Below are 24,892 nucleotides of genomic sequence, written 5' to 3'. Positions count from 1 at the left end.
TTTATGGTTCAGAGACAGTGAACGGGAATAAAGACATTGATGGTTTAATGGTTTAAGTTTTATGTAATAACTTAGCTGGGTTGTTTAAGTTTCCAACGGATAGCTTAATGTGGTTGGCCAATTTTAATATGTTGTGTTTGTTGTTTCCATGAGACTTTAACTTGCTTTCTCTCTACTCTAATTCTATTCAGGGACCACAATGTGTCGAATTTGTGAACCAGACTAATAGACTCGGAACAATAGAGTTTCTCAGGAAAATTTGAGTCTCAAACGACGAAGTTACAGTATTCACCACAAGTACAGATCATTCAAAGCTGTCATGATAACGATGAGTTAATGGAGTCTTGGATCTTCCTTCCTAGCTTTCAGCAGCTGAGAATCAATCTCTTAGGTGAAGATCATGGCCTAAGCTTCATTGCCTCACATTTGGCCATAGCTGATTTGCGCATAATGCTTCATCGCCAATTCAGTTACACAAAACTTTCAATATCATCTCTTGTAGGGCTCAAAAGGGTATCTCTGAAACTCAGAGCCAAAGGTGATAGATTCCTCGTCGAGTTTCTTTTTCAACCTCCTCCAAGTCCTCAACTTATCAGATTGTATTAATCCTCTATACAATGTCTCAAAAGTTAGCTTTTGTGGCAAGAAACCTTTCTCTATCATCTCAACAAAATACCCACAAGCCTCTTTCCATTTCTCCTTGCTACACAACCCATGAACTAAGGAAGTATACGAATCCAAATCTGGACCCGTTTCGCTTGCTTTCAGATCATCCCATATCTCTTTCACAGTCTCCATCTTCCCCAAATTGATAAACGTACCCAACAGAACATTATACGTCTGCGTATCCGGCTTGCACAATCCACTTTTCATCTTCCTATAAAGATTCATTGCCCCATTAGCATCTTTTCTTCCTTTGTATTCCTTGAAAAAACAATTGTATGTCGCAGACGAAGGGCTTATCCCATTTTCCACCATTGTTTCAAGCAACTCCTCTGCTTCCTCCAATCTCCCACAAGAACAGAGACATTTCACAACCGAAGTGTACGTTTCCATCGTCGGGCTAATCCCTTTCGCCTTCATCAGCTTCAACTTATCCAACGTCAACTCGGATTTATGAGCTCGACTATACATATGAAGCACAATAGAGAAACTCGTGACGTCAGGCTCTATCCCTCTCTGATGCATTTCATCGAACACCTTCTCTGCATTTCTCACGTTCCTCTCAAACCTCTCCTCCGGATGCAAACTCGCCGTCCGGCAAATCCCATTGAGCAAAACATTATACGTGACAACGTTTGGTTCGATCCCAGATTCAATCATCTCCGCCAAGAATCTCTCCGCCATGTCAATCCTCCCGAGCTTACACCAACCAGCAATCAAAATCGTGTAAGTCTTCTCATTACACCCAAACTCAACTTTCCGTTCATTGAAAACCCCAACAGCCATTTTCGTGTATCCGTATTTACAGAGCGTATCGAGAAGAAACCCGAATTCTTCTACACCGAGACGACTCTCGAGGAAACAAGGCGCATCATCAAAAGCTCGTACGGCTTGACGCGTGAGTCCGGCGGCGATTAAACGTTTGATGAGGATGAGAAACGTCTCCGGAGAAGGTTTAACGTTTTCCTGCTGCTCCATCTCCACGATTAGCTGCCTAACGACGTCGAACTGACGAACTTTTCCGAGGATGTCGATGATTAAGTTGAAAGAGGTGAGTGTTGTTGAAGTGGAAGGAGAGGGTAAGGATCGTAGATACTGGAAGAAAGCGAGGGCGATTTTGGAATTGTGACGGAGACGAAGGAGGGTTTGGTTGATGAGGTGAGGAGAGAGGGAGATTCCTTGGAGTTGCAGAGATGATTCCATAAAGTGGAAAGGGTTGTGATTGGTGACGAGGATTTGGGAGATCAGTTCGGCGTCATTTGAAGGTTCGAGTTTTGGGAGATTGAGAGTGAATCCGGCGTCGGAAATGGTGGAGAGACGGCGGAGGAGGAGGAGAGGAAAGGTGGGTGAGATTTTTTGCTTCAACATGTCTTTCTCACTCTTTTGATTTTTTGTTGGCAATTTGTTTTTAAGCTAATTTAAATGTGATTGTTTTTTCAAAATAAACATCATCACCTGTACACTTTTACCGTTGGACTTTGAAATAAACGACATAGCAACAACTCGCATCAGATTTAATGCGAGAATGAAAACGAGTAAGGTTTTTCTTCGAAAAGAATCGTCATTTTTATTTCTTTTGTTTACTTGTTTTCTAAACGTTTGTAATTTGTATGTAATCTTGAATTTTATATATAAATAAAGATAGATATTAAAAGAAAAAAGCAACTATAATGATATAGTTCGAGCAAATTTTTCTGGGTATCCATATGGATCTGAGTGTAATTGAAAAACAGATCGGGCAAATCCGAACAGAGACATGGATATCTTGAAATTTCATACTATCTGGTTCATGTCCAGTCTGAGTTAAAAATGTCCAAATCTCATGATCAGCTATTTCATGAACTAATCAGTTTTTTTCCTCTGTTTATAAAATATGGAACTTCATATGTGAACTGAAAACAAAAAAAAATACCATAAGAAATCATAAAAATCCCATACAGAGTTTTCATTGGAGAAACTCAAAAACAAAACACAAAATGAGACAAAAATAAAAAACTACCAAGCATTTCGTCTCCCATTCAGATCGAAATTGATGCAAAACTTGAAGACACATCCTCAAGAAGAGCATCATTCATGGCATCTCTCAATCTCCTATCATCTCTAGCATCAAAGAAACATTCACGTGCCCTCGACTCACTTATCAGTTTTGCCCAAACCGAACCACTTAGAGCCAAAGTCGTCTCGTTGCCAATCACCCATAAACAGTGCCTTGCTCGAGTCAGTGCCACGTTGGCTCTTTGACGGTTACTGAGAAATCCAATATTTCCTTTACCGTTACTTCTAACGGTAGAGATGATGATAACATCCTCTTCTCCTCCTTGAAACCCATCTACCGACTGAACATTTAAACTGAAACGCCAGCTTGATAAGGAGCCGTACTTATGTCCGATCATCTCTTGGATTGCCCTGACTTGTTCTTTGTAAGGTGAGATAACTCCAACGCTCATCTTCTTCTCTCTTTCACTTGCAACTGTTTCAAAACTTTCAGGAAATTAACCTTCAAGGAATCAAGAAACATACTACAAATCAAGAAAGATTTTTTATACCTTTATAAAGACTGGATATGATTTGAGAAATCACAGCAACTTCAACCATGTTCTTAGGACTATGTCCATCACCAAAGTCTTCTTTTCCACGGCACACATTGATAAACGAGAAAGATCCAAACATATTTCCTTGAAGAAAGCACTTTCGATAAAAGCTTTCTTGAACAACCGCAGCATCTTTGATTTTCCCACCATAAAACTCCTTATTGGGGAAACGACTAATGGAAGGATGCATTCTGTATTGAACATCTAGCAAGTGTTTGTTATGACCAATCAGAACCAATCTTTCAAACAAGCTTCTTCCGAATTTCGCCTTTTCACATTCATCGTTATGAACCATTGCAGGTAACTGAAACTCATATCCTATTAGAAGTGCATGGCGAAGTCCCTGAAGTCGCAATGCAGCAATCGATTCACATTCTTTAAGCTGAGCCGCCTCATCGATCACAAGAAGGTCGATTGATCCTATCCTTTCCGGTTTCATATCTGCAGCACCTGAGGCTGTGCAGAAGATTATGTCTGCATTTCGTGGACAAAATTTCCTAATGTCTTCGTATCGATCCAAGCCTGTTATCCCAAAACTTTCTGGAAGAAGACTTAGAGCCTCAAGAGCATCTACAGTGATGAATCTGATGAAGCAATTGAATTTGAAACTACCTTTCTTGAAATCATCTCTAGAGAAATTCTCCTCCAAGAAATATCTAACACGCTGAAGAGCTTGGCGGGCTGCGATCATATTCTTCACATCTTCAGATGAAACGAAAGGCTTAGGCAGATGAGTGAACAAATCTACTATATATATCTCCAGTGCTCCACTTAAGCCATTAAACGTTTTCTTCACAAACTCTCCAAATGTAGGAATCTTTACAACTTCTTTCTTGTTATTCTTTTCAACTTCTTCGTTCATCCTCTCAACTTCTTTCATCTTTTCAGCTTCTTCGTTATTCTTTTGATCTTCTTTCTTCTTTTTTTCTTTTTCTTTCTTGATCCTTTCTTCTTTTTCTTGTTCTTCTTTCTTGATCCTTTCTTCTTCTTCTAGTTCATGTACATGTTGCTCGTACTTAGCCTCTGTGTTCTCAAGAAAATCTTTGATTGAGAACAAACGCTGCTTCCAGCCAGAAGAGGTTGAAAACAATCCACTAAGTTTACTGATGCGATGATTAAAAAACACATCTTCGAGAACACTCTTCTTCCTAATCCCCATTCTCTCACGGTTTCCAGACAGAACTATACTCCCCATCCCGTAAGTGGTGTGTTCTAATGTAGAATAATCCTTAAATAAGGTCAAGAACCTCGATGCAACGTCAACAATAGCTTTGTTTCTAGGAGTACACACAACTGTTTCCTTAGATAAAGCCAATAGCCTCGATGCAACTTGTACAATAGCTGTGTTTGTTGGAGCACACACAACTGTTTTGCACTTTAGTTTGACAAGAGCAGAGAGAAGAGTGGCCACCGTCTTTGTTTTGCCTGTACCAGGAGGTCCCCATATCAGTTTCACACTCTTCTTGTGTTTACAGTTCCTTGTCTTAATGCAGCCCAAAATTGCAGCTTCTTGGGAAGAGTTCAATTTCGCTGAGCGGATAATATTCAAAATATGATCATATTCAGAACCATCAACATCATTCTCACAGTAAACACATTGTTCTGTATCCTGCAACATAAGCAAAACCCCAACTCACTCATCAATTAAAGCACAAAATAGAGAAAATGTATTCTGAACTGGTTCAAAGAAGACTCTTTCTTAACACATACCAGAGCATTTTCCTGAAGCACACTCTCGATTAGAGTGGAATTGGCATCTTCGTTGTGCAAAGCATTCCAAATTCGATTGTTTGTGGTTAGAGTCATGAGAAAAACACCAAAACGAAATGAACGTTTCTCATCAGGAGATATCGATCTAGACAAACAAACAGAGATTTTAAAATCACCAAACACAGAGAAAACGTAGGCTAGAAGTAAGGGATTCAAGTCATCGATTCGACTAGGCCTTTCCTCCGTCAGACTCATAGCAATAATATCTCCACACTTTGGCTCATACTTTGCACTTTTATCTCCACAATTCGGCTCGTACAATGCATTCACTAATGTTATATCATGGAACAACTTAATTGGTGACTTTCCACTAAATTCATTTGTCCTTTTCTCCATAGACTGTATTTGAAAGAAAGGAGCTTTCGATAAAGTTTTGAAGCTCGAGAACAACTCGGTTCGGGTTTCCTCGAGTAGATGAGGAACAAAACACTGAAAGTATTCATCAACAGAACTAAATCTGTCTGGTATTGTCTTTATCTGTATACAAAAATACACCACTGCTTAGGAATATAACGTATAAGTATATACCAAAGATAAAAAACTATTGAAGAAAGAGCAAAAAGAGATCATTAACCTTTTCCTTGTAGAGATCTGTGTTGAGAATATCTTTGATAGACCAAGAACATACTCTAGCGAACAGACTTGTTTTCTCGTTTTTCTCCATGAGCCTTCGTATTTCTCTAGTGTCCATCAAAGCAACGGCGAGAACCCGAATTACGTTAGAAATTACCAAAAGACTTATCTCACAAGGCAAACAACTCGTTTAGAAAATTGGTGATGAAGAATCAAATGGAGGCAAAGAATAACATCTGATGAATCTCTCACAATGAGATATTGAGTTTGGTCTACTTTAAATGAAGTGGAAGGCCAAAGGTCTAAACTTCAAAGTTCAAACAGACTTTGGAAATGATCTCAAGTTTCCACATTTTTCAAGAAAATCCTATTAAAGGAACTCTATTTTCTTTTCAATTTATTTAATTCAATTTAGTAATCAATGAACTGAAGATACACTTCGCATATGTAAAGTCTAGATATAGATCGAGGTTTTACAGTTAAACGCATGTGATTAATGACTATTAGTATTTTCTAGTTTCAACTGTAATGTCAGATTTTTCAAATCGCATGGGGAAGAAGAAAGGTCAGGGTTTTGAAAATAAAATATTATTGTAGTGGACAGCATTTTGAGGATTAAGCAATATCGGGCCATAATTGGGTCAACTTTTATCTTGTGTAATTAGTCGTTTGTGCATAACGATTAGATCAATATTTGTATCTGGTACATCCTTAATACACAAGAATCTTCTTTACAACTTTTAAAGATGATATCAGAGCTCAACATATGATTCTGTTTTGGCCGATGAAGACTATGCTCCAACTCTTGTTCCAGAACCAGTTTTGCCTACAACTGAGATCACGATTATGGAAGATGAGCCAGAGCTTCTTGGTCGTGGTCATCGGAAGAAGCAGAAGTCCGTGAAATTAGTTGATTTTTTTTGGTTAATTTACTACGAGAGCTGTTCTCTGCACTACCCCTTATTAATTCGTTGAATAATTATCTCCCAAGTTTTCGGTTCTCTGAAAATTATCAAGCTTAAATTATGGCTATGACTATAGCCATCGAACCTTGTTTTTTAGAAAGATCGAAGATGATGAATGAATAAACGTTAAGGGCATTGTTGCGGAGCTTGAATCATATAAACAGAAAAAAAATAAAACAAAATAAATAAAAATCAACTACAACACTGAATAGATCAAAATAGTTTTAAAGGTTTCGCAATCTTAGAGAGTTGATGCTAACCTGAAAAATTATTATTCACTCTTTAATTAAATGCTCTCTATCTTCAACGAATTGTAGATTGGATTCTGCCAAGGCATGCTCCAATATTTTCCCTCTCTTCTCATCTTGACTTCTTCTTCGGTTCGATTCAAGTGTTATGAGCAGAGCTGTTATGTCCGCTGGACTGACTCCGCCCACTCTGCTTGCCTGCCCGATCGTCTGCGGTCTCACCTGAAATTTATAATTGCTCACAGCATAAGACGAAAATCTTTAATAAACGCACATTCATTTTACTGAAAACTACTTTAAAACACACCTTTGAAAGTTTTTCACGCCCTTCATGGGATAGATTCGTCATCAAAAAGTAATCCAAATCCTCTGGAAGTTGTCTATGTTCTTGTTTGGCCATCTATTATTACGGATTTTTTATTTTTAAGTTCATGTCATAATATATAAGCAGGCAAGAAGCATTTAATTGAGTAATGAAGCAGACAAAACATACCTGCAGCAGTTGGTTTTGTTGGCGCACAATGAAACCTTCATATTTTATATCGATCTCTACACAGTCTTTCTCCATTCTAGATAATGTCTCGTTTCCAAAGCCGTGCTTCTCAAGAATGTCGTAGTGGATATGTGGTTTCTTTAGTAAGCTCTCAAGCGTCGCTGATTCTTTGACTGGCTGAGAAGACACCTTAGTAACTTCAGCAGCCAAATCACCTCCTGCAGCTGCAAATCAAATGCATCATCAACTTATGCGATGCAACAAGTCCAGTTTTCGTCAAGTCTCAAATACGTTTGTTTAAAGACAGAAACTGAACTCTATGTGTTTTAATATCAGTAAGAAAAACTCAGGAAGTTTATCAAATTTCTTGTCCGTAGATACTCATACCACAGATTTTTCCAAACAACTATCCCATGTTGAAAGAGATGAAATAACGTAACTTTGTTCTAAAAACAAAATTTCTTTTTGGGGAGGAATGAAATAGGGAGAAAACCTGAAATCTTGACAGTTTTCAGTCTCTTCTTCTCTTCTGAAATTCTTGCTTGCTTCTCTTGGTATAGCTTCCATCGTCTATCATCTATCAATCCAAGTTCACGCCCCAGAGGTGTCAGTCGACTATCCGCATTATCGAATCGAAGAAGAAGCCGATGTTCTGAACGGCTGTCATTGAGAAGAAAAAAACATATTTGACTACCCCGCATTATCAAACATACATAAGTAGTGATCAAGAGCTTAAGGTATTTGACAATAAAGCATGAATAGTTCATGTGAACCAAAAAAAAAAGAAATTCAAGCAAGTCATGGCCATAGAGCAGCATCAAGAAAAGATAAGACGTCATGTTTCATTCAGATTTTAAATGAAAATAATCTACAGCATAAGAGTGCCAGATAGGTTATCAGAAAATCTAACCAATCAAATTTCATAAACATATAACGATGCCAGACGAGAAGCTTATTTAGAAAAACTGATGATGAAAAGCACCACTGTTATTACCATCATCAGGTGGACTTTATATGGGTGCCACATACAAGGCGGAAGTACAAAAAGACTTATATCCTTTCTACAGATGTCTCGTTCTACGAAAGTTTTCATGGAATAATAATTCATGATTCATATCTCTAGCCAACCCATAATTCGAAAGAAGAATGAAGGATTGACCTCGAAAACATAAAAGAAAGGAGGAGAACTAGGATTCTGAAAAAGAAAAAGAAATGGAACTTGCCTTGTTAGCATGCGGTATGGCTCTCTGAGATCCTTTGTGACTAAATCGTCAATCAATGTACCTATATAACTGCTTTCCCTCTCAAGAACCACGTGTTTCTTACCATCCGAATGTCTGGCAGCATTGATTCCAGATATAATACCCTAGATTTGAACGAAATAAGAGAGATTGGTTCAATGATACGTATTCACAAAGTCTAAACAGCAGTTTTCATTGTTGTGACAGTATTTTATTTCCATATCATCTTAGTAAAACTATTATCATGAATCAAGGTCCATCATTAAGGAAAATAAAGTCTCCTACAGATCAGTCACCTGTGCGGCTGCCTCTTCATAACCAGTTGTACCGTTGATCTGGCCAGAGAAGAAAAGACCTTCAATTTTCTTTGTCATAAGGGACCTGGAACACTGATGAGCCGGCAAATAGTCATATTCAACAGCATAGGCAGGCCTTAGCATGGCACAATTTTCGAGTCCTGGTAAACTTCTTAGAAGTGGGAGCTGGAGATTCTCCGGCAGGCCGGTCGAAAATCCCTGTTGAATTTACCAATCGATATTCTAGCAAATCACTCATACGAATATATATACAATAGCTTGAAAGACTTGAATACCAATGCACAAATTAGCTACTACATACTTAGCAAACAAGCTAGGATATCTGCTCTATTCTTGAAAACAAACAAAGTATCAAATTAGCTACTGAATACATAGCAAACAAGCTATGATATCTACTGAAATCGTTAAAAAACATTCTGAGCAGTAACAAACTTCGGGCTTGCTCTAACAATACATAAAGAAATTTTCTGGACAAGCTAGATTCCATTTATCATCCTTACACTTTTTCCCTACCAGAGATGTTTAACAGTTAGTGAAATCAAAACTAAGACATGTATCAACCTGCACATAAATCTCAGGAACATCTCGGCCCTCTGGTTCGAGGAATATTTGATGCGACTCTTTGTCTTTAAACCTAACAATCTGAAACCAATTAAAATATAGAGGGGTGGTAAATTAAAATAAGAAGAAGAATTCATAAATTTCATCAAAAGTAGTTTAAGAGAAAGATGGTTCGAGATAATATTTGTACCGACCGTAGAAACAGTGAATGCAAGATTGCTTTAAGAAATTAGAAGAACACCACCGTAAACACAACACTAGAAGGGACCATCAAGACTTGCAAATGAAAATGATGAAAAACGTAGAGCAGTTTGCAGAAAATCAGCATATATATTTTGCTACTGTGACATCATCCAAAAGAGAAACAAAGGAATATGATAAGACTCAGAATGATTTAGAAAAGTTTACTGCTTTATTACTGTCAGAAACAACGTACAATTGCTCTACATAGCCTAAACTAAGGGTTTGTTCTACATAACCTAAACTCACCCACTCTTCTTCTTATTCTTTTTCGAGACCGTCTAGATTCTATCATATACACTAAATAGCCACAGTGATCTGTTCCCTCCCATATTTATACTCATGCTTCCTTCTGAGGCTCTAACTATTTTGTTAACTATTATGTCTCATATAAAGACATATCAGCATATGTTTGCATGTTGGAGCGGGAACCAGATTTATAATTACTTTTATCCAGTAAATCCGGAAATCCATGGTCCTGCTCACAATTAGCTTCCACAATGTGTCATAACATTGACAAGTATATCAATAAAAATCAGCTTAGTAAAATGTAAGGTAGATGAACCATGTCCAGTGTAACTTCCCCTGGGTCTAAGAAAGAGATAATACAAATAAAAAGAGTAAAGCATATGCATAAACAAGAATTTACCTTGTCTTCAATAGAGGGGCAGTACCTAGGACCCTTTGCTTCAACCCATCCACCATAAGTTGGGGTCTCATGCAAATTATCCCTGATCAATTGGTGTGTAAACTCGGTCGTGCGAGTTAGGTAGCAGCACATTTGCTCTCTCTCAATATGAAAATCCGGGTCGAAACTAAACCAGCTGACCTGGGAAAAGAAAATTAATGTTCAGCATCTTCAATTAAAAAAAGGTTCATGAATCCTTTTGGTGTGATACCAGAGAAACAAGTGAAATATTGTTCCACTGGTGAAAAATATTCATAATGCTCGAACTAATTTTGCCAAGAAAGTTCAAAAACTTGTTTGTGCGCTGTCTAACTGGCTACTCGCTGACTGGATCGCTTTAACTTATGCAACCATGCGATATTGATCCTGGATAGGCTACTTATTTAATTGTATAGTACTACCTCTTCGTCTCCATGTTGAGCCTCCAATTTGGAAAAATCTATAGTCCGGCGATCCACACGCGCTGGAGTACCAGTCTTCAAGCGATCTGTTTCAAATCCAAGTTTCTGCAAATTCTCTGTCAATCCTTGTGAAGCTGACTCGCCAGCTCTTCCAGCTGGCATAGACTTTCTACCGACCCAAATCTTCCCACTCATGAAGGTTCCAGTGGTGAGAATAACAGAAGGTGCATAAAAGTTCATCCCGAAAAATGTGGCTACGCCTTCCACGTTGTCGTTCTTCCCAGTTAGGATATCTGTTACCATTGCCTCTCTGATACAGAGATTTTCAGTGCTGCCATACCAAAGAAAAATTGCAGTCATAAGCCAGAACAGAAGAAACCATGGAAAACTGTTAACAAAGACCATATACACCTCGTAATTCAAGATTGTATTATTGCCATATCTTGTAAATTTTAAATTTCAGCATCTTACATCTGCTCGAGAATTATATGTAAACCATAGCACAATAGTCAAAGTTGTCACCAAAAAAATAAACTGTAAGCAAGTGTGTAAACTTCAGCTAACCTTTCCACTATCTTTTTCATCTCCATGGCATATTCCCTTTTGTCGGTCTGAGCACGTAATGATCTTACAGCAGGTCCCCTTGAAACATTTAGGATACGCTTCTGTAAATAGCATCTGCACTGTTAAGTTGTTCAGTGACAGTGACGAAGAAGAAACAATATCAGTAATTATATTTACACCTATAAGTTAACAAAGTAAAGGAGAGTGGGTGTTCTTTGTAGTCAAAACTATTTACAACAATGCAGGAATGTCTAAATAGGTTTGAGATGCTTGACAAAATATGGAAAACAAGACTCGACCACTCTAGAGAAGATAAGTGAAGATATATCAGAGCCATTGCAATGAGACAGAGCTATAAACGCTCAAATTTGTTCTCCTTTTCATAACTCTTATTCGTCTCTATCACCGTTCAAGTCAATAAAAATTTATCTGATAATAGCAATCCTCTAATTCCCATGCCTAAGCTAAGAACAAGGAAAACACATGCGTATCTATATATATTCAAGATATTTAGCCCCACAATTATTGAATAAGCCATAAGTGTCACTAGATACCACAATAGCAATAAAACAGAATACAAGAAAAGAAATTGGCTACAATTACCTATCAGCAACCTTGCCAATATCACCTCCTAGTGCATCAACTTCATGTACTAATTGTGATTTTGCTGGTCCACCTACTGCTGGATTGCAAGGCTTCACCAAACAATACATTTCTCTCGGCATTATTTTCCCACAATTCTAAGACAGTGTGTACACACGAAAAGGTAACTAATAATGGAAAAAACCGTTTCAAAACCTGCCAAGCTATTCGATCTAGGTTTAATGTGAGAAGTAGAGTACTAGCTCCCAATCGAGCAGAGGCTAAAGCCGCTTCGCATCCAGCGTGTCCAGCTCCAACTACAATAACGTCGTAGTTCGAACCAGACGTATAGCCTGAGAGATTAATTCGTCTAATCAGAAACGTTACAAAATTCACCTAAAAGTGGAGATGAGACTGTAGTGATTGTGACCTGGAGAAGAACTGAAGCTTGTAGCGTGTGGACGGTTGACTAAGAGTTGGCGACGGCGGAAGTTGCGGCGGAGGAAGAAGCAGAGACGAGGAGAGTGGAGAGGGAAGGAGATGGAGGAGTAGGATGAGAAGAGAAGAGACTGGACACCACAAGGGAAGCTGCGGAGATGCCGGAGACTGAGGTAGGCGGAGGCGGAGGCGGAGACGGAGGCGCTCATCTGAAAAGAGGTTTAAAGAGCAGATAGCTGGGAGATAGCTATTCAACAGTCACATAGAGACGATAACTCGGGGAAGATTAAGATTAGAAAACAACGCGGCTACAACTAGCGGCATGAATTAGCCAATTTTTGGAAAATCAAACACGCATTTTAGAAATTTGCATTACAACATTTAAACAAGGCTTTTATGTGTTTAATCCTATTATTTTTTTAATCTATATCAGAGTCTTCAAAGACCATATAATAAACATGAAACAAATAATTTCAACATGAAACAACTCTTTTTGTCTTTTGAAAATTGTTCTTCCATGTATAGAAGAAACTTAAGAGAAAATATAACTTAGACCCTATTCATTTGCTCATTTGTCATTTACATCTAGATGATCCATTTAAATAATTTATCTGGATGAATCATCTGAATGATGCACATAACAAATGAGCAAACAAACATTTAAATAAGAAATTGACAAATGAGCAATGAATCTTTATTTATTTGGTCATTAATCTGAATATATATATATATCTTTATCTTTATGTTTTAATAACAAAATTATTAAAAAAAATTTAATCAAAATTATTAAATGAGCTTTTACGTTTTTTTTTATAGGAAAATGAGATTTTACGTTTTTAACGGGAAAACGAGATTTTACTTTTCTTACGGGGAAAACAAGATTTTATGTTTTTGATGGAAAAACGAGATTTTACGTTTTTAACGGGAAAACGAGATTTTAAGTTTCTTTTTATGGGAAAGCGAGATTTTACATTTTTGACGGGAAAACGAGATTTTACGTTTTTAACGGGAAAATAAGATTTTATGTTTTTTTACAGGAAAACGAGATTTTACGTTTTGACGGGAAAACGAAATTTACGTTTTTTGACGGAAAAACGAGATTTTATGTTTTTTGACGGAAAAACTAGATTTTACGTTTTTGAAGAGAAAAAAAATTTTACGTTTTTTATGGAAAAATAAGATTTTACGTTTGTGACGGGAAAACGAGATTTTAAGAAAACGAGATTTTACGGGAAAACAAAATTTTAAGTTTTTGATGAAAAAATGAAATTTTACAAGAAAATGAAATTGAAAATATAATTTTATGTTTTTTATGTGAAAACGAGATTTTACGTTTTCATATTTTTTAACAAAAAAAATGAGATTTTTTGGACTAAGCCATGTTCATTCAGATGATTCAATTTGAATCAGTTGGATGAGTTTTAAATTTCTTTATAAATTTATAAGTCATTCAGATAATTGATTTAGATAATCCATATATGAGTTGTGACTAAAGGAACATCATTTGAACATCATTTGACTCTTTGGATGAGCAAACGAACATGCCCTTATTGTCCCCCTAATTTTTCCTTTACACTCATAATAAAGATAAACATCACCTACATATCCTCTTTCCAAATTATAATTCCGAACAGTTTGAATTTTGTTTCCCAGAAAAGGGTCTACTGCTGTTTACTCTTTCTCTTTGTTTTCCAATTTAAATTTTGTAATTCTCATCGACTTACTAATAAAACTTGAACGTCAAAAAATCTCATAACAAATACAAAAGACAGGTTTCAGATGAAAAGATCAGCCTTATTGTAACGGGAACTGGAGTGCAGAAGATATGGCTTCAAGAAAGAGAGGATGAACATCATCTCCAGAGAACACTTCCGACTCCAACTTCTCCATGTGAGGCCATATCTACAAGACATTAAGAAACAAGTAAGATTCATCGTTTTATCATATCCTTAAGCTCTTACAACACCCTACTTTTAAGTTGTTTTTACCTCGTTCGCATATTGTCTGGTAAACGCCGTGAGATAACCAAGTGTTGATAAGCACCACTGTTCTCTCTCGCCGATTTCGCATTTTTTCTTTGGGTTTCCATTTTCACTGTCCACCTCCATTGCAGATGAGTTTTCGTCTTCCGCACCTATAGATTTTAAATCCTGCAATGATCTCGCCTTTGTTGATTCTGGGAGACGTTCTTTCAAGACGGCCAAGAAACTCTGGAATAGCGAGAGCAGTAGAACCTATGCACAAGGAAAGTCAATTAGCTGCTAGTAAACAAAAGGAATAAGGCAAACAACAAAATTTGAGACACACCTCGGTTTCAGAGAGAGCTCTATTAAGAAGGGCCTCTTTTGCCTCGAGGGACTCCCGAAGAGATACCTCTGCCTCCCCTGTCTTCTCCACCGTTGATTTTAAACGCTTCATCTTCGCTGGATTCTCACCAAGAACGGGCACACCATCCACTAGGGAGAGTTTGCTCTCAGCAGCCTCCAACTCTATTCGTGCGTTTGATGATGCTTTCTCAGCAACCAAAAGGTTTTTAGTAATGTTTGATATTTCTTTCCTCAAATCAGAGAGACGGTTATAAGTCTTGTTAAGAGCATTCCCAAGTATCTGCAGAGAAAGAAACAAAAATCAGTGTGTAAAGAAACAAGCTCTTTAGAAAGCAGATAAAAACCAGAGTATTAACAAACTTGCACAGCAGAGACGAATGAGTTGGAACGCAACTGACCTCCCATGGCTGATCAGACACATGAAATTGATCAACATTTTCCGGGGAGAAGACCCATCTAACAATTGCCAGATTAGATACGAGTCTATAACCCATCATCCTATCGATTGCCACCGCCGTCATTTGTACATTATTTTTCCAGTATGTACTCACTTGAGATAATAGCATCACCTGTTTATCATTATCGGGACAAAGTTTCGCAAATACTTGGCCGTATCGCTCCAGGACAGTGACCAAATGAGTGAAACTTTTTGAACCGATGTCAAGTAAGCTCTGTACAACTACTGTGAGAGTGATCTCAAAACCATGAACTGGATATATAGTTTCTTCAATCCACGACATCATGTCACGTGCAGATTGTTTTTCCTTGACCTTCTTGTTCAATTCAGCTGACAATTGCTGTTCCTCTGTTTTCTCTTTACCCTCTTCCAAGGAATACATATAAGCCGGACCAGCCTTTGCAGGAAGCAATTCTTCTAGGGCACTCGCACTCTCGATGCTCTGTTCGACACACACACATAGAAAACAAAATTACTGCTTTAGTGGACAACTAAAGCCATGTGGAACTGAAGATGAAACATTAGGTCCTTGGAATTGGACTAAGAAATATAACCTGAGCATATTTTTCTAATTTAAGAACTAGTTAATGTTTTTTCCTTTCCAGCTGGAGAAAAAAAAAATCTGGATATGCCTTTAAGAACCAATACAGTACTAACTCCCCAGCCAACCAATATTCTACTCAATAAGACCTCACTTTATCCAGTTCTACAGAACCATTCAAGATTTGCATATTTTACCTGAACTAAATGAGGGGCATGACCCTCCATTTACGCCCAAAAGAAAACCAATTCCATTTCACTTAACCACCCAAACCGGTAAAAAACAGTCGAGGCAAAAATTTAACAGAATATATAAATCATGACAAAACTCATCTACAGAAGGTGCTCTGTTACCTGCTTAATTTTGTCCCAGTAAGACAAGCGTACTTCTCTTTGCAAAACCTCCTGAACAAATACACGCTTAGGGGCCCATTTGGGAAGGTCCAACACATAAGCCCACTCTTCCCATGGCCAGATGAATTGGAAGTTGGATCTGTTAGGCATGGAATCATAACCATCAAAGTAGGGAACAAAACAAAATACGTAATTAACGTCATGTGATGAATAACTGGTCTACTAACCAAGACTCAAACACTACATTGCATCACATAAACTGATAGTCAGATGAAAAGATAATAAACCCACCCTAAAGCCTAAATCCATAGTTTATGTTTCATGTCTACTGAAAATCCATCATAGAGTAAAGTCTACCCAAGTTTATGTCTATTGAAAATTCGTAGTTTAGATTTCAAAACAATCATCAACTTGGCAAAAGAAAAACTGATAAGCTAGATAATTTTCTATCATATATGGAACATTCACAAATATTCTACATTGAAGTACGTTATCCAGATCATCAAGGGGTAAGAAAAAGTAAAACATATACTTACAAGTGGTGAGAGAACCATAGGATAAGGCGTGTCCTAGATTCCATGTCTAACTCGGAAATTTTCTCAAAGAGTGCACGGACAGCGCCAGCAACAACAGCAGGAAAAGCACCCGGAAGAGCCTAAAATAGTTGAATATTTGTAATCAGGTAGAAGAAATGACACCAGCGATTTAACAAACATCAAATGATCAGAGAAATCCTTTGTTGCTACCTTACAAAGATCCATAATCACGAGTGTATAATAAAGAGTCTTAAACGGTGGCTGTGGTAGCAAAAGTATCTGAAAAACAGCAGATTGAATTGTTATATCTAAAACCACTGCTCTATGAAAAACTTTTTGGAAAAAATTGGTAAAGTCTGCCAGAACAAGACTATCATTATGCTTTCATATACAATGGGAACACTTAATAGAGAGACAAATTCCAAATTTAACAATAGGAGAACTTTACCTGAGAAAATAATGTCTCTGCCATAAGATACTCATACCGAAAAGGAACAGGAAGATTCGCCATGTAGGACGCGCACTCCTTCCGACTAGCTTTGCAATAAATTAATTAGTGAAACAAAATTCTATAGAATTTAAGAAGGCAATCAAATTTTAAACGGTGACCACGTGAAAAAAAAAAAATAGAAACTCAGCATAAGCTATGATATAGAATAAGAAACAACAATATGTTAGGTAATTCAGAACCATAAGAATGGACAAGAGAAGGTTAAATTAGACACTCAACACAAAAACACTGTCGCCCGGCCAATTCAGTGACCATATTGTTCGAAGAGCAAGTCTTTAACTTAGCTCAATGCACCTTAAGCTAAGGTTAGAAATTGAGAGAGTACTAGACTAATTGTTAATGGCTGGGAGGACAAGACCAAGGTCTACACCATAACCAGCGTGTACATGGACGACAGTCCACTGTGCAAGGAAAATATAATAGGAACATAGAAAACCAAGAACACTCCATTTTTGCAAAATTACATACCATCCATTTAAATAGAGGAGCACATCCAGCAAATACTCCTCCACGACAAAGCGATCGATAGGTTGTACATCCTGCGAGTTTACAGGAAAAAGAAAGGGAATACGAACCGACATCAAACAACCCATATATCAATCTACATATATTATAGATTGGGAAAAAAAATGTTGATGACTAAGATTGTAACGAGTGTAATAAATTTTGAAAGTGTCCTATCCAATGAACATAGTCATCACAAAGCAGAGTATCACCTCAGTCTTATTAGCTGGAAATATATTCAATCTGCGAGTCCTCTGAGGATATCTCATCAAAGCATCATGCTTTTGCTTGCCAATGTGTGCTCTCGAAAGATCAGAAGGTGGACTCGGTGGTTCCATACATTTAATGGGGCGTAGCTCATGAAATTTTCCAGCAACAAGCTGAGCTTCGAACGAGAGATGAGGCCTCGGAACTAGCAAATTGAACAAGCATAAAATTGTCATCAATAGTACTATAAAGCTAACATTTCTAGTCATATGAATTGATAAACTCGTAAGTTAAAGGAAGGTAGATAGGGATATTGAAGGAGAGGGTTGAAGTGGGTTGCAGTCTGTGTGATACAAAGAGAAATGTAAACCATACAAAAAAAATGCATACCACTATCAAGTTTCCATCCATTAGAGGCCAGAGACTGTATTCGATCCCATAGATCCTCCACCAAATCCTAAGGAAATCACAAACAACAAAGACAAATGACGCAAACCAAAAGTTACTACACCATTATACAAAATTCAACAAATTACTATCTCGGACAAATATAGAAAGAGGCAGAGAACGAAACGTCACAAGATTTAATTTATACATCTGCCAAGACATCTACCGATACAAATTCAAAGGGGAAGCTAACACAAGGCAAATACAAAACCTTCATAAATTCAACATTAAAATCAAACCTTCTCTGCAGGACTGCTTTCAGATTCGCCATTGTGAAAAATGTTTAAACCAGAGGTGGAAGAATGCTTTCGGATGCTCAAATAAGCTTGTATCCCAACTAAGACTCTTTCAATCTCATCAGGAACTTGCTGCAAGAAAGAGGAAAATTTCAGCGGTGGTAACAAGTTAAAATAATAGCTTATCATTGTTCATATAGAAGCAGTTCAGTGACCAGTACTGCCCCCCTAGGCCATCCATCACGGCGACATCATTATATAACTGGAAGCGCATGTACTCTAATAGCCATCAATGCAGATGTCATATTTTTCTAATACACAGTAACTAAGACGTTTTCTGGAATGACTTTAGTCCAAGAGAAGTACCTCAGCGAGTTCTGCTCCTCCCCATGGGAGGCTTGACAAGATGCATATTACGTAAAAGTCAGCTTGTGCCTGCCATGATGGATTTCCCTTCTCTTCATCCACAGTGGTGGCAGCAGAAGATAACAATGTTTCGAACACGACAATCAAATAAGCAGGTTGAATAACCTTACTGCACAGCTACAGAACCCAAATAAAGCATGTTAAGAAAATGAACAAACATCTCAAAATGTGAGCTAATACTGTAAATTCAAGTATGCCTCATAGTTTAATGTTCCAGACAATTTTGGTTTATTAGAAAATATTAACTTACATATCAAATAAACAAAGCGACAATGTTAAATGATTAGTAATCATACCAGGGAAGTCAAAAAGCGTAGCAATATACGGATATTGTTGCAGTTGCCAGAATCTAAAGCGACCTGGCATGTTCAACCCAGTAAAAGCAGTATAAACATAAGTAACTTAAAAACTTGTTTTTATCAATTTAGCTATTGGGATATAATTCTTCTGGCCCATTCATATTCACCTGTAAATCAGCTTGGACACTTTCTACTGTCTTCTGGACAAAGTCTTCATTCTCCAAGTTCAACAAACCAATCTAAAACATATACAGAGACATCAATCAGATTGTGAAAAAACATGTGTCAAACTAAATTGAATTACTAATAACAGAGTACAGGATATCTCAGTTCAGCGCAGATCCAAATGCCGCCATTACTATCAACAAATAGATTTCTACAAAATGTTATCTATGATATATGTTAAAACAAAAAATGATCCACCTTAAGGGAATTCTCATTAAGTTAAATTATCCTTGGGTTAGTTTTCTGAGCAAATTCTTATTTAATATGCATAAAATCAGGCATACCGTCCAAGACTAAATCAAAATCTTTACATAGAACACATCCACATGCATGCCCAACATCCAACACATACCCAGAAAAGGAAAAAAAAAAAAACAAACGCTTTAGTTTATAAGAGACTTACCAAAGTCCCATACAAGGGAATCTTATGAGGCAATTGTTCAGCACATTGCAGTAGATACTGTTAAGATGAAAACAACAATAGTCAAGAATGATATCCACACGAATACATTTATACACAAAAATGGAACTTAAAAACTCAACCTCTCAAAAGGATAGGGTGACACATTTCACAGAATTGAACAACGAAGTCAGAGAATGTCAAAACTTACAGGCGAAACTTGGTCCCCAGAACGCTCGAGTTCTCTCCGAATAACACCAAAACAAGTCTCCTGCATATAAACACAAACAGAAAAGTTGAGTAAAGGAAAGTTATTGGAACTAAACACACACTGAGCAAGCGATACGCAACAAAAAGACGAGAGAAGAAATTAGGGTTTAAGAGGGAAGATGAAGAATCCAGGAAGAGAGAGAGAGAGAGTACTGACAATATGTTCTTTGTAGTCGGAGGAAGTGCCGTACTCGGGGCCCTTTTCGCCGATTCGAAGGAGAAGAGTCTTCCAATTACTCATCTTCTTCCAGTTTGAGATTTCAGGGTTTTTCGATTTTCTTCACTCTTTTAACCTTCGTTCATGAGGGAAAATTGCTGGAATAACCTTGAAAATGCAGTAATACACCTAGATTATTTTATTTATTTTTTATTTAATAGTACTAATTAAAATTATAATGAATAATTATTTTATTTTCCATTTTTTAAAATCGAATCGGGCCGATTTAAATTTGAATTGAACTTTTTGGATATAACCCGAAAATTTTAACTTAAAACAACACGACATTTCCCCTAAACGACATAACTTTTTTTGTTTACCTTATTTACACCTGATTCTTTTCCATTTCCTTTATTTACAGTTACATTTTTTCAAAAATTTCAAACGAAGGAGAAAAAGTAAATTTTAAAATTCAAACGATGAAGAAGACAACTACTACAACAAATATGGATATTGATAGCAGACGATTACCGCTATGATATGGTTATTATAGCGTTTTTATAAATGCTATAAAAAGCTACATTATAATAAAATGGCTATATACAATTGCGTTTTTGAGCAGGCGTTATCGTAGGATATCCTATAATAGCATTTTTCTAATGTTATATTACAGTGATTAATAGCACAAAAACCGTGTTATATTTAACTATATAATAGTGCTTTTAGTTTGCTATATATAAGCTAATCGTAGCTCTCTTTTCTTGCTATGATTTAATTTGTAGTAGCTCTATGTATACCACTTCTTAAAACTTTTTAATCTCTTATCTCTTCCATTCATCTTTTATCTCCCTTAGTAAATAAAAAGATTAAATTGCTATTTTTTAAACAATTTTTTATAAAAATTAATTCAAAAAATAGAAAAACCGTTTTTTCCAACCCGGTTTTTAAAAGTGGATCCGACCAATTTGGACATTCTTTCTTTCTCTCTCCTCTCTACTTGAGCTCCCTCTCTCCTCATCTTGCTCTGACTCTCTCTCTCTGATCTGCTATCGCCACCAATGTCGGGGAGATTAGGCTCTGGAAATTGACCCCACGCCGTCTCCATCGCCGTTTGTTTCTTTCACCATTGCTGTTTTTTCCTCTGTTGAGCTGTCCTAGCCGATAAATTACCCAGATTTGTTGTATTGAATTGGGCATATGTTGAGCTCATTTTAGTATGCACATTGAGGGTTTAAGCTTTAATTCTGGATTGATTAGAACTTCAATTTAGTTATATAACTAGATGATGGCCAGATTCGTAGTGCATGTTAAGTAATTGGTGAGAACATTCGGCTCTTGCAAAAGAAGAACTGGGTATAACTATCAGTACTAGAAAATATAGTATAACTAGTAAACTGGTATTACTTGAAGTCGAGATTTATCGAGTAAAAATTGGTGCAGCTAGTATTACTATGTATAGTGAATGTATAACTCTGGATTACTAGTATTACTGATCAAGTGTTTAGTATTGTTTTGACAGATACAATGAGCAAAACTGTCAGCATTCATTTTAAATGTCAAGGTCACATGTATAGTTACTGTTGAAGACACCTGTGAGGGAGATAACTCTGTCTATGATAGAAGGTAGGATATACAAAAAGCTTGCATTAGATGAAAGTAAGATAAAATTGGAAATGAGTTACATTCCACTGCTGGTTGGAGGAGGTGAGGAACAATTTATTATTTTGAAAGATGAAGATCTGTGTGTTTTTCTAACATCTGTTGATAACGACAATCGAAGATGTATTTTATATGTGGAGGCTATGAATATTACAGAACAGCCTGAGCAAGTGGTGAGAGAGGACAATATTGTTGAAGATGAAATTAGAGCTAATGCCATTACATTGTACGTACCCAACGAACAAGCAAACGTTATGGATGAGGGTACTGATGCTGAACGTGTGGATGAGGGTACTGATGATGGCTTGATAGATCAGTTATGCATGAGCCTCCACCTCTGTTAGAAAGCAGTCAGCGAATAGAGTCATGGGAAGATGGTTTGGGTGTGAGTCAGTTTCAGGAATTTCCAAATAAACAGGCAGTGCAAGAGTTCGTGGATAGAGGAACATTTCTTAAGTCTTTTTGTTATGTTATAAAGTGGTCGGATAAGACCCGTTACATGGTCAAATGTTCTCAAGAAAGGTGTAAATGGGGTTTACGAGCTGCAAGAATCCCAGGGACAGAAACTTTCTCAGTTAGAATGCACACAAATATGCATTCATGCTCTCGAGCAAGTCAGAGTACAAGTAATTCTAAGAGAAAAGGCATGATTTACGGAGTGTTGCTGAGAAATTAACTGTGATGGAGTTAAACCGTTTCGAGCGTGAATACAAGATACTGATGGAAAGCCTTATTTGGTGAACTTGATATTGAAAAGTTACAGTTGCGGGTTTTTCAATTTTGAGAAGTATTCATGTGTTCACGCACTAGGTGCTTTCATTGACTTCAACAATGATGCTTCTAGAGGTGATGATGCCTTAAAGATACATGAATTGTGTTCAAAATATTATTGGACGGATATCTGGGTATTGGCATATAGCAAGACAATTTATTTAGTTCCGAATAGGTCTCAATGGAATGTCCCACGCTGATATCGAAAAGCTGCAGATCTTACCTCCAGATGAAGTGAAAAATAAGGGAAGAAAGAGAAGTAAAAGATTTCCGTTGACGCAAAATAAAAGACGGCCAAGGCAAAGACTCTAATGAATGCTATTTGAAAATGGTAGATCTCCAATGTAATACTATTTATTATGTTTTATTATACTGTAATACTAGGTAGAACTTGTTTTTTTTTATCATACTAACTTTAACATATTACATCAAAGTTTTTCTATGAAACTATTAAAAAATTTAGTACAACATATCCATAAAGCCCAAAAATCAAAACTAACAAGCAAATATTTAAATAATTAAAATTATTTTATTAAAAAAAAAAACTAAAGTCAGAAATGAAAAAATAGCATATTATATCAAAGTTCTTCTATAAAACTATTAAAAAAATTAGCACAACATATCCATAAAGCCAAAAATCAAAACTAACAAGCAAATATTTAATTATGTAATCAAAATTATTTTATTTTATGAAAAACTAAAGTCATGAGTGAAAAAATAACATATTATATCAAACACTACAAGAAAACAATCGTTTTCCAACGGTCCATTACGACGGTTATTAAATCGTCGCAAATTTACAACGATTTTACGACGATCTTACGTCTAATTTAAAAACCGTCGTATATAAAAATCGTCGTAAACTCGACGTACAATTTACGACGAATTACGACGATTATACATCGATAACGAGAGATTTGCTAGTAAATGTAAAATCGTCGTAAATTCGTCGCAAAATTACGACGAATATACGACGACTACATTTCGATGTACATATTACGACGATTGTACGTCGAAAAAGGAGTTAGGTGAAAAACATTTAAAACATGTTTACCTAACCATTGTAGATGAAAAATTTTATCGCAAAATCGTCGTAAACTCGTCGTAATATTATTGTTGAATGTAAAACCGTCGTAAAAAGTCGTCGTAAAAGCGTTGTAAAGCCCGAAATTTTCCTATAAATAGATCTTCATTCTTTCATTCAATCACAACACATCATCATTCAAACATAAGAGCATCTTCATCTTGGAGACCCATTGTAGGTCTCTTAAATTTTAGTATAGTGTTGTAAATTCTTATATATTGGGTTGTCCATTGCTGAAAACCCGAATTAAGAGTTATATTACTTTGAATCAAAGAAGTAATAATATTATAAGGTTAATTTACTTCATTCACGTGGCTAGACGTGACACAAGAGACCACCTCCTTTATTGTCTAATCAATAAAAAGAGATAGTATTTTGAGTTTATTTTTAAGATGTCTATATATGAGCTAAGAAGTTGGATGTATATGCGTAAAGATTCAGATGGGGCGTTGACAGAAGAATTCAAGAACGGGTTAGAAATATTTATGTATCAAACTACAAATATGGAGAGAACGAAAGATAGTGGGAAAATGTTTTGTCCTTGTTTGAAATGCAAGAATACGAGGTATACACTAACCAAAACCGCGTGGACGCATTTATTAAATAGAGGGTTTATGCCGCAATATTTTGTTTGGTATCTACATGGAGAAGGATATGGCAGTAATACTCATGGGAATGCTAGTAGTAGTAGTAATTATCAAAGTCATGTTGATATTGATGAATCGAATTATGGTCATCAGCCTAATCAGTATCAATATGACCAAAGTGTAGATCATGATAGGATGCACAAAATGGTGACTGATGCATTTCATGAAACGCATACGGGTAATGCTGTTGAGGAACCTAATGTAGATGCCAAACGATTTTATGATTTGTTAGACAATGTTAATCAGCCAATCTACGAAGGATGTAGAGAAGGCTTGTCTAAATTATCGTTGGCAGCTAGGATGATGTCAATTAGAACAGATCATAACCTGGTTGAGGTTTGCATGGATGATTGGGCTGATCTTCTGAAGGAGTATCTACCGGAGGATAACTTGGCAGCGGGAACATACTACGAAATTCAGAAGTTGATTTTTAGTCTTGGTCTACCTTCTGAGATGATAGATGTATGTGTTGACAATTGTATGATTTTTTGGAAAGACGA

General features: G+C 36.7%; 4 protein-coding genes across 7 annotated transcripts; all 4 read right to left on the bottom strand.

Moving 5' to 3' along the window:
* Positions 1–253: 253 nt before the first annotated feature.
* On the bottom strand, positions 254–2,031 carry LOC18026072 (pentatricopeptide repeat-containing protein At2g13420, mitochondrial). The gene has a single exon (XM_006409625.2). It carries the CDS (start codon positions 2,029–2,031, stop codon positions 490–492), a length of 1,542 nt encoding a protein of 513 aa, XP_006409688.1. The 3' UTR covers positions 254–489.
* Positions 2,032–2,681: 650 nt separating this feature from the next.
* Positions 2,682–5,688, bottom strand: LOC18026071 (helicase sen1). 3 transcript variants are annotated; one of them, XM_024160847.1, is made up of 5 exons: positions 5,599–5,688; positions 4,965–5,501; positions 4,574–4,863; positions 3,210–4,501; positions 2,682–3,133 (listed from the first exon to the last, which is right to left on the bottom strand). In XM_024160847.1, exons 1-5 carry the CDS (start codon positions 5,686–5,688, stop codon positions 2,682–2,684), a joined length of 2,661 nt encoding a protein of 886 aa, XP_024016615.1. The 3 variants fall into 3 exon arrangements, with proteins under 3 accessions (XP_024016615.1, XP_024016617.1, XP_024016616.1); XM_024160849.1 differs by lacking the exon at positions 5,599–5,688 and having other exon boundaries at positions 3,210–4,130; positions 4,245–4,501; positions 4,965–5,060; XM_024160848.1 differs by lacking the exon at positions 5,599–5,688 and having other exon boundaries at positions 3,210–4,133; positions 4,248–4,501; positions 4,965–5,060.
* A 1,031-nt stretch (positions 5,689–6,719) lies between these two features.
* Positions 6,720–12,782, bottom strand: LOC18026070 (tRNA uridine 5-carboxymethylaminomethyl modification enzyme MnmG). Of its 2 annotated transcripts, none has more exons than XM_024160710.1 (13): positions 12,328–12,782; positions 12,114–12,250; positions 11,919–12,010; positions 11,316–11,429; positions 10,752–11,082; positions 10,312–10,491; positions 9,423–9,503; positions 8,841–9,059; positions 8,527–8,669; positions 7,797–7,963; positions 7,304–7,521; positions 7,118–7,210; positions 6,720–7,032 (listed from the first exon to the last, which is right to left on the bottom strand). In XM_024160710.1, exons 1-13 carry the CDS (start codon positions 12,542–12,544, stop codon positions 6,838–6,840), a joined length of 2,187 nt encoding a protein of 728 aa, XP_024016478.1. In that variant the 5' UTR covers positions 12,545–12,782; the 3' UTR covers positions 6,720–6,837. The 2 variants fall into 2 exon arrangements, with proteins under 2 accessions (XP_024016478.1, XP_006409686.1); XM_006409623.2 differs by having other exon boundaries at positions 7,304–7,527; positions 12,328–12,777.
* A 1,116-nt stretch (positions 12,783–13,898) lies between these two features.
* LOC18026069 (nuclear cap-binding protein subunit 1) lies at positions 13,899–20,377 on the bottom strand. Its single transcript, XM_006409622.2, has 18 exons — positions 20,232–20,377; positions 20,016–20,075; positions 19,808–19,864; positions 19,347–19,418; positions 19,177–19,239; positions 18,821–18,997; positions 18,458–18,586; positions 18,162–18,228; positions 17,777–17,976; positions 17,529–17,599; positions 16,998–17,082; positions 16,760–16,828; positions 16,550–16,668; positions 16,014–16,152; positions 15,061–15,561; positions 14,643–14,942; positions 14,324–14,569; positions 13,899–14,237 (listed from the first exon to the last, which is right to left on the bottom strand). The coding sequence occupies exons 1-18, from the start codon at positions 20,313–20,315 to the stop codon at positions 14,130–14,132; spliced, it is 2,547 nt and encodes an 848-aa protein (XP_006409685.1). The 5' UTR covers positions 20,316–20,377; the 3' UTR covers positions 13,899–14,129.
* Between the last annotated feature and the right edge of the window lie 4,515 nt (positions 20,378–24,892).

Source organism: Eutrema salsugineum, unplaced genomic scaffold, assembly GCF_000478725.1.
Source record: "Eutrema salsugineum unplaced genomic scaffold, Eutsalg1_0 scaffold_11, whole genome shotgun sequence".
Classification (NCBI taxonomy): domain Eukaryota; kingdom Viridiplantae; phylum Streptophyta; class Magnoliopsida; order Brassicales; family Brassicaceae; genus Eutrema; species Eutrema salsugineum.
This window is presented reverse-complemented; position numbering and strand designations above follow the sequence as displayed.

Bases quoted from the DNA above. Each gene is read 5' to 3' on its own strand.
- LOC18026072 (XM_006409625.2), bottom strand. From the start codon at position 2,031: ATGTTGAAGCAAAAAATCTCACCCACCTTTCCTCTCCTCCTCCTCCGC.
- LOC18026071 (XM_024160847.1), bottom strand. From the start codon at position 5,688: ATGGAGAAAAACGAGAAAACAAGTCTGTTCGCTAGAGTATGTTCTTGG. The intron at 4,502-4,573 runs GCTATTGGCTTT...CGTTGCATCGAG, and splicing joins ATTGTACAAGTTGCATCGAG to GTTCTTGACCTTATTTAAGG. The intron at 3,134-3,209 runs GTATAAAAAATC...GTTTTGAAACAG, and splicing joins CATATCCAGTCTTTATAAAG to TTGCAAGTGAAAGAGAGAAG.
- LOC18026070 (XM_006409623.2), bottom strand. From the start codon at position 12,544: ATGAGCGCCTCCGTCTCCGCCTCCGCCTCCGCCTACCTCAGTCTCCGG. The intron at 12,011-12,113 runs GTTTTGAAACGG...TGTTTGGTGAAG, and splicing joins TAGATCGAATAGCTTGGCAG to CCTTGCAATCCAGCAGTAGG. The intron at 7,528-7,796 runs GTTTTCTCCCTA...TTTGATTTGCAG, and splicing joins GAAAACTGTCAAGATTTCAG to CTGCAGGAGGTGATTTGGCT.
- LOC18026069 (XM_006409622.2), bottom strand. From the start codon at position 20,315: ATGAGTAATTGGAAGACTCTTCTCCTTCGAATCGGCGAAAAGGGCCCC. The intron at 16,153-16,549 runs GTAAGTATATGT...CATGCCTAACAG, and splicing joins CTATGGTTCTCTCACCACTT to ATCCAACTTCCAATTCATCT. The intron at 15,562-16,013 runs GTAACAGAGCAC...TGTGTCGAACAG, and splicing joins ACTGGGACAAAATTAAGCAG to AGCATCGAGAGTGCGAGTGC.